This window comes from Diceros bicornis, chromosome 2 (assembly GCF_020826845.1).
Source record: "Diceros bicornis minor isolate mBicDic1 chromosome 2, mDicBic1.mat.cur, whole genome shotgun sequence".
Classification (NCBI taxonomy): Eukaryota; Metazoa; Chordata; class Mammalia; order Perissodactyla; family Rhinocerotidae; genus Diceros; species Diceros bicornis.
The window spans coordinates 49,719,534-49,731,973 of NC_080741.1; the positions used below are offsets into that span (position 1 = coordinate 49,719,534).

Genomic DNA, 12,440 nt, shown 5'->3' on the forward strand with positions numbered 1-12,440 from the left:
GAGGTGGCAGGGAAATGATGAGATAAAAGTCTAGAAGGGTGCTCTTAAACTTATGCAATGTTATATGTCAATTACATCTTTTTATTTATTTATTTATTTCGTGTGTGTGTGAGGAAGATCAGCCCTGAGCTAACATCCATGCTAATCCTCCTCATTTTGCTGAGGAAGACCGGCTCTGAGCTAACATCTATTGCCAATCCTCCTCCTTTTTTTTTTGTCCCCAAAGCCCCAGTAGATAGTTGTATGTCATAGTTGCACATCTTTCTACTTGGTGTATGTGGGACATGGCCTCAGCATGGCCGGAGAAGTGGTGCATCGGTGCGCGCCCGGGATCCAAACCCCGGCTGCCAGTAGCGGAGCCCGCGCACTTAACCGCTAAGCCACGGGGCCGGCCCTGTCAATTACATCTTAATCAACCTGGGAGAAAAAAAGAAATGAGAAGCTACTCTCTTGGATAACTTGCTCTAGGGGAAACCAGTCACCATGTTCCTGAGGACATTCAAGCAGCCCAATGGACAGGTCCACATGGCAAAGAACTCAGGCCTCCTGCCAACAGCCAACACCAACTTGCAGTCATGTGAGTGAGCCATCTCGGAAGTGGATCCTCCAACCCCAGACAAGACTTCAGATTATTGCATTCCCAGCCAACATCCTGCTGCAATCTAATGAAAGACCCTAAACCAGAGCCACTCAGTTAAGCTACTCTTGAATTTTTGACCAACAGAGGTTGTGTGAAATAAGCGTTTATTGCTTTAAGTTGCTATGTAATTTGTTATGCAACCATAGATAACAAGTATAATTTTTAGTACCTGGAAGTGGGGTGCTGCCATAACAGAAACCTAAAATGTAGGAGAAGCTTTGGAGGCAGGCAGTGGGCAGAAGCTGGAAAGACTCTGAGGAGAGTGCTGGACCTTGAAGAGACTGTTAGCAAAAACCTAATGGCCTGCCATGAGGCTGCCAGTGAAGACTTAAAGGAAAATGTGAAAAATGTTATGGGATGCTGGAGGAAGGGAGATCCTTGTTATGCAGTTGCAGACAGTTTAGCAACACTGTCACCCATGGTAATGTGAAAACTAGAAAATAAATCTAATAAATTGAGTGATCTTGCTAAGGAGATTTCCAAGCAGAATGCTGAATGCTGACTTCTTCTTGCTATTTATAATAAAATGAAAGAGAAGAAGGAGAGGATAAAGTAAGGACTGTCAAACAAATGAGAATCAAGGATTGCCGGTTTTGAAAATTTCCAGCCTCTCTAGCTAGCTAATGGTGCTAAAATTTAAGAAATGCAGTCCAAGCAAGATCAATCCAAGGCAATGTCAGTAAACCATACTATAAAGTTGAAGCCAAAGAGGTGGCTGCAAAATTCTTTGTTAGACCACGGAAAGATCTAAGGAGGTGCCTCAGAGAACTGTTCAGTCAAGTAATAGGACTTTTAAAAAGTTTAAGGCATTGTCCTCTGCAGCCCCAGCAGAAGCCCAAGGTATCAAAAGATTTATCTCAAAGATTTGTGGGTGTGGCTCTTGTCTAATGACATAAACTCCAGTAAGCTTCTTTGGAGACCCACAAAGTTTTTAAGGGAATTATATTGGCAGAAATGCTTCCAGCTTGGATTTAAAGGGATTGAGACATCACAAAAAAAAAAAAAGAGGACTTTGAATCCCAAACTTTCACAGACAAGAAGCAGGCTGAAAAAACTGCTCAGCTGCAAAATTGGGCCACCATATATAGAAAGGGAAAGATGACTCAGAAGACAGAACTCAAATCCTAGAGAGGGGAGCTGAGAGTCATGAAGAATCTTTCCCAGGCCTTGAGTCCTAATCAACATACTACCAGCATGTTCTCTATTGGATTTCAAATTTTCTGTATAGCAGTGATTCCTTGGTGCTTCCCACCCCTCCCCTTGCATTTTTCCATTTTCCCCTTTTTTGAATGAGAGTGTCTATAATGTTATCCTATGCCTGCCCTACCGTTGTATTTTGAGGATGTGGGGGACAGACCACTTGTATATTTAGTTTTAAGGTTTTCACATCAAGATGAACTGGATCTAAAAAGCTTCATCTATACTTAGACCTCATTAAACAATGAGATCCCAGATTTTGAGATGATACTGTAATGGTATGAGCTATTTGGGGGCATTGGGAGATGGTGAGTATATTGTGCATGTGAAAGGGAGGTGAATCCTTAGGGGCTATGGGGTGGACAGTGTCATCCAGCATCTAAGATGGCCCTCAGTATTCCTTGTCCCATAGTATTCATGATCTTATATAGTCCACTCCCACGTTGAACAGGGCTGACCTTTATAACCAGTAGGATATTCTGGAAATGATTGTGTGTGGCTGAAGCTATGTCGTAAAAGATATTTCCTCTCTCTTGAGTCATTGGCTCTTAGAAAGCCAGCCACAATGTTATGAGAAGCCCTACAGAGAGGTCTGTGTGGTGAAGTACTGAGGACTCCTGTGAGTAGCCAGCACCAACTCCCCAGCCATATGAGTGAGCCATCTTGAAAGAAGAACTTGGTTTCAACCTCATACAAGATGCTGAGACAGAACTACCTAGCAAAGCTGCACTTGAATTTCTAACAGAAACTGAGATAACAAAAACTTGTTTTAAACCACCCAATTTTGGAATAATTTATTATGCAACAATAGATAACACTACACAGGCAACCTGTTATAGTGTTAGGAATCAAATTAGTGATTACATTTGGGGAGGGTGGAGGAGTTAGTGAATAGAGCAAGTATAAGACTTTGAGAGGGCTTAGAAGTAGTCATATTGATCACTTTGTAATAATTTATTACACTTTACATTTATGTTGGTGTTCTTTTCTCCATGTATAGAGAAATATACTATACTTCACTATACTATACTATACTTCACAATTTTAAAAAGGCTGAAGGAAAGTCTAGAAGAGAAATTATTTCTTTATTCTATCTTGTTTGCAATATGCAAGGTTGATGGAATAACAATTATCATGATAGTTGGTATCCTTTGGACTCCTCCTATGTACTAGGCAGAATTCTAAGTATGTTTCATGTATTGTGAAATGTAATACAACCGCCCCATAAAAAGCCACGGTGTAAGTAACTTGCCAGATGTCACACTATTACTAAGAGACAGAACTGATTTGAGCCCAGGGAGTCTGATCGTTATTTATGCCCATCATGTCGTAAACTCCTGCCTTTGAATATATAGGTCTTTCTCCACATTCACTACCCCTCTAATTGAGATGTTTAGGAGAATTTTCTTATTCTTTTCCCAGAAGCAAGGAATGAATCTGATTTGGAGGAGGCTTCCAAATAAACACTGGCAGAATGAAAGCACAGTAGGTATGAAGAGTTCCTTGAACACATATAGTGTTACTCTCGTTCTCTAGGGCACTATGATCTGGTCAAGCCCAGTCCAGCAGTCTAGAATCATGCATCTGGCAACCCTCCCTCATACACATCTTGCATTCATTGTGGATTTGGAGAGAACTCTCAAAGTGTGGAATTGTCAGGATGAGGATGCTCTGGCTACTCGCATCACGCCTCGGGCCTGTTTCTCCTTGGAAGCCTGTCTCACAAAGGATGGCCCATTCCTGATGGTAAGTGAGCCTTACATCTGGAGGGGGACCACAAAACAAAATGCCTGCTGGTTTGGCAGGTGTTGTGGCCCCATTACTGTCACATCACAACCTATCTTCTTGGAGTCATCCCTATCACATACCCTGAGAGTCGCAATATACCAGTGAATGTTGGCCATAAAAACCTCCATACCATCTTGACATTTGATCTACCTCAAGTACATTTCCCCAGTCATTCTTCTAAAAAAAGAAAAAAAAAAAAACACTTCCTGAATTATTTCGTATTTATGTCTCTTCTTTCAAGTGTGTATTATTGCACAGTACACAAACTTGGACAGGGACTATGGAGGGAGAGATGTGGGTTTGGGGAGACATTGAGAAAAAAGAATAGTGTTGATGTGCTAATGAGTAACTATCCTTGAGAAGAGTGCTTTGGGGCTTACCAAGTTTTATTTCCTGGGATCATCCCAACAACTTTGTGAGGCAGGCTGGTCAGAGGTTTTAATCTCCATTACGTGATTGAAGAAATGGTGGCATATCTTACAGTTGACTGTGCTGTCTCTTGTGTGCTTTAGGATTTCATGTCTCTTTCCGTTGACACGGTGGTGATGCTTTGGTTTCAGGTTGGCATTCTGAAGGTGACATCTACACATTGACAGTCCCTGGCTTAAGGAATGTTTCTAAAGTTAATGTATTCAAATATAATGTTGATCTTCTACACTGCTCTCCTGACAGAAAATGGATCTTTGCATCTACACATCAACATCACTTGCCAAAGGTAGGTGCTGCTCTGTGTGCTTCAACATTGGGAAGAGAGGGTCAAGCATTAGGAAGGTGAAGGTAGGAAGTGTTAGAGAAACTGCAGAGCTCAGTGAGGACCAGATACACTGCTCCCTCCTCTCAAAGGCCATATCACACGTGGAATCTATTCCTACAGCCAAGAAACAAAGTTCTTTGAAGCAATGATATCCAGTTACAAAAATAAATGTTTATTAACAAAAATTTGCTCATGAAGCCTGAATCAGCCAAAGAGATAGAGGAGGGTGAGAGAGATATCAAGAAATAAGGGTCTTTGGTAACCTTGTTCACTTTTGCTTTCCTTCCTTGAATCTACCTTGGCTGGAAAGTACAAAGAAGTCGAGAAGTAAATAAAAATGCATCAGGCTCTGAATGTCCCTCTGAGAAAGTCTTTGGCCTTTGAGCAGACCGTTTTAGCATAGCACCTGTGGACTGGTGAGCAAGAGCCAGGACCAGAGAGGACCAGAGAGCAAGGAGCCCAGAGAGAAGGCAGCAAAGGCAAATCAGCCCTAGACTAGTTCTCCAGGAAGGGAAAGTCTGTTCAGCCAACTGCAACTTGATCAGAGGTCTAATGTGGCCAGATGATTTGGTAACCCCATGGCATGCCAGAAGAGAAGCTTCAGGGTCTCTGCTCTATTTGTGACCATGACAGGCAGGATAGGAAGACAGTGAGTTCCTGATGTGTCAAATGACAAGCAGTGACTACTCAACACTTCCTGAGATTCAGAATAAAGCTTTGACCACAAGATGAGGATTTTTAAGGAGGCTTTTCTGGAGTTGCTTTTGTACTGAGATGCTATAACTTCCCCCTCCACCTGACTACATGTGCGATGATCTCTTCATAGGTATTTTTCACAGCTTGCTTACTGAGACTGTCAGAAGACGAAACCCCTCTGTCTCCCTCCCATTGTCATCGTGCTGCAGAGCCTACTGGGCCCCAAGGAGGATAAACAGGATAACACTGATGTTCCGAAGAGGCTCTTCCCAAGAGACAGGATTTACCACCTATGATCTAGCAACTGAGAGGACTGAGGGGAGAACAGTCATCCAAGGTAGGCTATGCCACATTAGAAACACTTGTCTCTCCTCCCTGTCACACATGCATTCATTTTAAGCTATCAGTATGTGTAAATAGGTCTATCTGTGTAAAGAGGGCAGGGGATTTCTTTAGCTGGAGGCTAACCCATGCCTGTTTGACTCTAATGCCCACGCTTCTGACCTCTACACTCCACCCTGCTCTCTTGGGCAGACATATTTAGACTCCCATCATGCTTTAGGTCCTGGATTCCAATGCCCCTTCCTTCAATGTCTGAGCTATTATTTATTGCCCACAGTACTCTGTTACTATGTCATAGCACCCATTACCATGGTCAATGACATGCATTTGTCAGGCCACTGGCCTACCCTTCATTTTCCTCACTGGACAGAAGTCCCATGGAAGTAGAGAGTACGTTTTTTCATTCAGTGTAATGATATTGTTCTGACTAAATAATCCAAAGTTTGCCTGTACATGTGTACATATGTGTTTTGCATGAAAACAGCCCATCAGATCACAAGTTTCCTGTTGCCAGTTGATATGGAGAGTCCTATTTGCATGGGAGTCAGTGATGGAAATATGTTTGTCTTTGAGAGTAGGCCATACCTATTCCTTTTCACTATCAGTGGCCTCCTGCTGCAACAATTTGAGGACCACCAGAGGACCATCAGCAACTTATGGGTAGTATGTATGACTCTTCTCCTCTCACTGCTGATTGCTCTGACTTTGACTCTGAGCCACTCACCCCTGGGTATCCTTTGAAGGATTCTCTCTATGTCCTCACCACATCCATGGATGACTCTCTTTTACAGGTACATGTGGGAAGAGGAAGGCCGTTATCCATACCTCAAGAGCTGCTGTCACCTGGCACACATAGGAAGTGATCAGATACCAAGCTGGTAAACCCTGCTTTGTGACTTAAACTTTCCCTAAATATTTTAAATTTCTACATAAAAAAATTAATCCTGTACATAGTGGTCTTATCTTTTACATACTTTGCAAATATTTTCTTCCAGATTGTTACTTGTCCTTATAATGTTTATTTTTGGCAATATCTAACAAAATATATATACATATAGCCTTCAAACTGCAAATGCCACTGAAAGGGATTTACTCTGATGGTACACTTGCAATGATTAAAAATGCATCGTTTGTTTATTGCAGCATTAGTTGTGATTGCCAAATGCTGGAAACTACCTAACTGCCCAAACATAAGACATAGTTTAAATTACTATGGTATATCCGCATAATGGAGTATTATGCAACTATAATTTAAAGAAAAAAAGAATGAGAGAAATCTCTATGTTCATATAAGAAGTTATTTCCAATGATTTTAAGGCAAAAATATTTTAATTAAATAAATATGATTAATATACAATTATGCTTACCAGATTTTCTTTCATATTCTTTGCTCCCTGTATCATATCTAATAAGTCTTAGCCTACTATAAATCATAAATACTTCCTTTCAATAATTTTAAATACTTCCTCTTTGTATCAGGTGTCCCATACTGCATAGCTTTATGTCTTTTACCCATCTGAATTTTTTTTACAAGGCAGGAAAATTGTATGTCTTTCCCGAATAGAATCCAGTTGTCCAACACACAGTTTGAGTTTTGACAGAAATATAAAGTCCTGTAATCAGAAGCACAATCAAACCACAGACTATTTCCATCAGTCCCAAAGTCTTCTCATGCTCCATTGCAGTCTGTCCCTCCTGCCATCCCCAGCTCCAGGCAACCACTGATCTGCTTTCTGTCCCTATAAATTAGTTTATATTTCCTAAAACTTTATGTAAATGGAATTATATAGTATATATTCCTATGTGTCTGGTTTCTTTCAATGAGCATAATGTTCTTGAGATTCACTCATGTTGAGTATATCAGTAATTCACTCCTTTTTATTGCTGACTAGTGTCCCATTATATAGATGTACCACAGTTCATCACTTCACCAGTTGAGGGATATTTATGTTTTTTCTAGTTTGGGATAATTAACTATAAACATTTGTGAACAGGTTTTTGTGTATTTGCCTAAGAGTGAACTGTTGGGTCATATGGTATGTTTGACTTTATAAGAAACTGCAAAACTCTTTCCTAGGGAGATATACATTTTTTGCATTCCCATCAACAATGTATGAGAGTTCCAATTACGCCACTTGGTATTGTTTGGTTTTTGTTTTGTTGTCTTTTTTTACATTCTCACAGGTGTGTAGTGATATCTCATTGTAGTTTTATTGTGTATTTCCCCAACAATGTTGAGCAACTTTTCATTTGCTTATTTGCCATCCAGATATCTTCTTTGATGAAGCATTTGTTCAAACCTTTTGCCCATTTTTTAGTTGGGTTGTTTATTTTTTTAATATTGACTTTTGATAGTTCTTTACATATTTGAATGTAAGTCTTATCAGATAAAGATTTGCAAATATTTTCTCCTACTTTGTGGTTTGTCTTTCTGCTCTCTCAACAGTATCTTTCAAAGAGCAGGTGTTCTTAATTTTGATGAAGTCAAATTTTTCTTCTAAAATGATTCAGCTCTGGATGTTCTGTCTAAGAAATCTTTGCCTAATGCAAGATCACAAAGATTTTTCCCATATGTTTTCCTCTAAAAATTTTATAGTTTTAGGTTTTACCATTAGGTCTATGATACATTTTGAATTAAATTTTATATAGGGCAAGCTATAGATCAAGATTTATTTCTTCTTTTTTTGCACATGAGTATTCAATTATTCAGCATCATTTGTTGAAAAAAACTATTCTTTCTCCACTGAATTGCCTTTACAACTTTGTCAAAAATTGACCATATATGTATGGGTTAATTTCAAGACTTTCTCTTTTATTCCAATGATCTATATGTCTGTTCTTTCTCTAATAACACACTACCTTGAAGGTGTAACTTTGTAGAAACTTTGAAATCAGATGACGTGAGTCTTCCAATTTGTTCTTTTGCAGAATTATTTTGGCTATTCTGGTTCCCTTGTTTCCCACTTAAATTTTAGAATCAGCTTGTAAATTTCTGCAAAAATTCTGCTGGGATTTATACTGGAATTCTATTAGATCTGTAGACAAATTTGGGGGAAATTGACACCTTTGCTCTGTATAGCCTTCCAATCCATAAACTTATATGTCTCTCAATTTAGTTAGGTCTTCTTTGATTTCTTTCAAAAATGTTTTTGTAGTTTTTAGGATCCATATTTTGCACATATTTTGTAAGATTATACCTAAGTATTTAGTGGTTTTGGTGCTATTATAGACAGTAAAGTTTTATTTAATTTTTCATTAATAGTATATAGAAATATGAATGACTTTTGTGCATTGGCCTTGTATCCTGCAGCCTTGCTGAGCTAACTTATTAATAGATTTGTAGATATTTTGTGATTTTTCTAGGTACAAAATCATGACATCTGTCAATGGAGACAGTTTTATTCCTTTATTTCCAGTCTGTATGCCTTTACTCCTTGTTCTTGCCTTATTGTATTGGATATAACCTTAAGTACAACACTGGAGTGGAGAGCAATACTGGAGAGCAGAAAGTGTTGAGTCTTTCACCATTATGATATTCACCATGTGTTTTTGTAGATGCCCTTTATTAGGTTGAGGAAGTTCCCTTCTAGTCCTAGTTTGCTGAGGGTTTTTATCGTGAATAGATGTTTGATTTTGCCAAATGCTTTTCCTGCAACAATTAATATGAGCATATGATTTTTCTTCTTTAGATTGTTAGTAAGGCAAATTACATTGATCGATTTCTGAATGTTGAACCAGTCCTGCATTCCTGGAATAAACCCCACTGGGTCATGTTGTATTTTTATTTTTATAAATTTCTGAATTCAATTTGTTAGTATTTTGTTAATGATTTTTGCTTCTGTGTTCATGAGGGATATTGATCTGCAGTCTTTTGTACTATCTTTGTCTCCGTTTGGTATTAGGATAACGCTGGCCCTGTAAAATAAGGGGGAAATATTTCTTCAGCTTCTATTTTCTGGAAAAGATTGTGTAAAATTCATGTTATTTCTTATTTAATTGTTTAATAGAATTCTCCAGTGGAACCATCTGGGCCTGGAGATTAATTTTTTGAAAGATTATAACTACAAATTCTTTAATAGTTATAGCACCATTCAAATTTTCTCTTTTATGCTGAGTGGTTTTGGTAGTTTGTGGTTTTCCAATAATTAGTCATTTCATCTAACTTGTCAAATTTATGTATGTAGATTTGTTTGTTTCAGTCCTTGTAATGTCTGCAGAATCTGTGGTGATATGAGCTCCTTCTTTCTTGATATTGATAATTTATGTCTTCTCTTTTTTTTCTTTGTCAACCTTAATAGAGATTAATCGATTTTAATTATCTTTTCAAAGAAATGGTTTTTGGTTTGATTTTTTGTCTCTATTTTGCTGTTCTTAGTTTCATTTATGTTTGCTCTTATCTTTTATTTCTTTCCTTCTGCTTGCTTTGGTTTATTTTGTTCTTTTTCTAGTTCTTGTGGTGGAAGCTTAGATTATTTCTTTGAGACCTCTCTTCTTTTTAAATATAAGCATTTGGTCCTCTAAATTCCCCACTAAGCACTTGTTTAGCTGCAACTCACAGATTTTGATTGATTGTATTTTCATTTTCATTCAGTTCCATGTATTTTTTAATTTACCTTTTCCCCTTTGACCCATGGATTATTTAAAAGTGTGTTTAATTTGTCTTTAATTGTTTAATTTGGATATTGTCTTGCTATCTTTTTATTTATTTCTAGTTTAAATCAATTATGGAACATATACTCCATATGTTCTCCATTCTTTTCCATTTGTTAAAGTTTGTTTTATGAGCCAGAATATGGTCTATCTTGGTGAATGTTCCCTGTATGCTTGAAAAGAATATGTAATCTGCTCTTGTTGGGTGGAATATTCTATAACGGCAATTGGATCACTTTAGTTGATTATCTTCTTCAGTTTCTCTGTATCGTTTCTGATTTTTGATCTAGTGGTTCTATCAATTACCAGAGAAGATTATTGAATTTCCTGACTATAAATGTGGATTTGTCTATTTTTCCTTTCAATTCTATCAGTTTTCACTTCATGTATTTTGCAGCTCTGTTATTTGGTGCATACACATTTAGTATTACTATGTCTGGCCCTTTTATTTTTGGGTAATGTCCCTACTTGTCCCTGGCAATTTTCTTTGCTCTGAAGTCTACTTTACCTGTTATTAATTTAGCCACTCCTGCTTTCTTTTGATTAATGTTTGTATGTTACATCATTTTCTATTCTTTTTTTTTTATAATTTTATTTATTTATTTATTTTTCCCCCCAAAACCCCAGTAGATAGTTGTACGTCATACTTGCACATCCTTCTAGTTGCTGTACGTGGGACGCGGCCTCAGCGTGGCCGGAGAAGTGGTGCGTCAGTGCGCGCCCGGGATCCAAGCCCGGGCCGCCAGCAGCGAAGTGCATGCACTTAACCACTAAGCCATGGGGCCGGCCCTCATTTTCTATTCTTTTACTTCCAATCTACTTATATCATAATTAAAGTGAGCTTCTTGTAGCCAGCATCTAGTTGGATCATGATTTTTATCCATTGTGCCAAGATCTGTCTTTTAGTGGGTATATTAACTTTTCCTCTTCAAGCATTTGAAAGACGTTGTGCCACTTCCTTCTGGCTTCTATGGTATCCAATGAGAAATCCACTGTCATTCAAATTATTATTCCTCTATAGAGAATGTGTCATTTTTCTCTGGCTGATTTCAAGTTATTTTCTTAGTCTTTAGTTTTCAGACATTTGATGGGTGTGATGTAGATTTCTTTGAATTTAACCTGTTTGGGTTTGATCATGTTTTTGAATCTGTAGGTTTACCAAATTTGAGGTTTTCAGCTATTACTTGTCTCTGCAGTGCTTAGAGGGAAGAGGAAGGAGTACCACATTTACTCACCTTAGTGCAGGGGAGGAAATGGTCAACAGGGCTCCACCTCACTGTCTCTGCAGGGGAGGGGGAAAGGTGGCACATTTGCTTGGGTTACTGTAAGGCAGAGGTGGTCAACAGAACTCTACCCTCACCATTTCTGGGCTTCTGGAGGAGAGAGGTTAGGGGTACCACCTCATTATTACAGGATGAGAATGCTTGACAGGGCCATGTCCCACCATCTCCATGTCACACTGTGGGGAGGAAGGCATGGCTTCTTTTATGGCATTCACTTGGAGTAGAGTAGGTATAGTCAAAGGAAACAGAATTCTATTTTAAAATTAAAATCTTCTCTCATATCATTATTAAATAAGATAATCTAGCAAATCAGAGATATTGATAATTCTGGCAGTGATATCTCAGAGCAGGCTGGAATTGCTACTTCTGCAAATGAAAATCAGTATAACTTTGCCAGATCTGCACAATTATTCAAAACCAAATCTAAGAGTAACTTCTGTGATCAAAGGACCAATTGATTTTGGAAGAATACGTATATCTTTGTCAGGTTCAAATTTAGTATTATCAACAATGGATATAACTACTTTCCCTTTTGTCTACTGATGATCTTGTTTTTTCTGTTGGCAGCTTTGTCTCCAAAGCAATATGTGATAATTCGAGCATAGTATGTGTGGTGTCGAGAATTCGTGAATCCAGCATTCCGGTGATGTATTCTTTGAATATGTAATATGGAAACTAATGGAATTAACCTTGCATCACATTCCTCAGTGTAGTAAAGAGACTTCTGCTTGCAAACTCAGAATGATTATTTTAGTGATATTAGGAAAGAAGCAATGATTTAACTGTCTATAGTGAATCAGACACTGTGACAGATACTACAGACCAGGCACTATACACATAGAGTGTGGAGCAACATGTCTGCCATCAGGGAAGTATAGAATACTAAGGTAGTAAAATACGAATGGTCACACAAACATACAATTCCAAACAATTCAAGGGGAGCATATTACGGGGGAAAGTGTGAATTTAGATTGAGGCTGGTTTAAAAGTGAAGGCATCTATGTCAATCAGTCAGTGTTCTTGCAACCAAACTAAGGAACCAAAACTAAATTCTGTAATATTTAAGCAGAAAAGGAATGTATTAGAAAAA

The 12,440-nt window shown here is 38.2% G+C and overlaps 1 protein-coding gene across 1 annotated transcript; it reads left to right on the top strand.

Annotated features, from left to right (window-relative positions):
• The first annotated feature begins 483 nt into the window (after positions 1 to 483).
• Positions 484 to 12,017, top strand: FBXW12 (F-box and WD repeat domain containing 12). The gene is given in 9 exon segments (XM_058567639.1): positions 484 to 519; positions 3,374 to 3,587; positions 4,186 to 4,340; positions 5,206 to 5,234; positions 5,285 to 5,412; positions 5,902 to 6,080; positions 6,161 to 6,196; positions 6,198 to 6,295; positions 11,918 to 12,017. Coding segments are annotated over 9 exon segments (975 nt in total).
• The last annotated feature ends 423 nt before the right edge of the window (positions 12,018 to 12,440 follow it).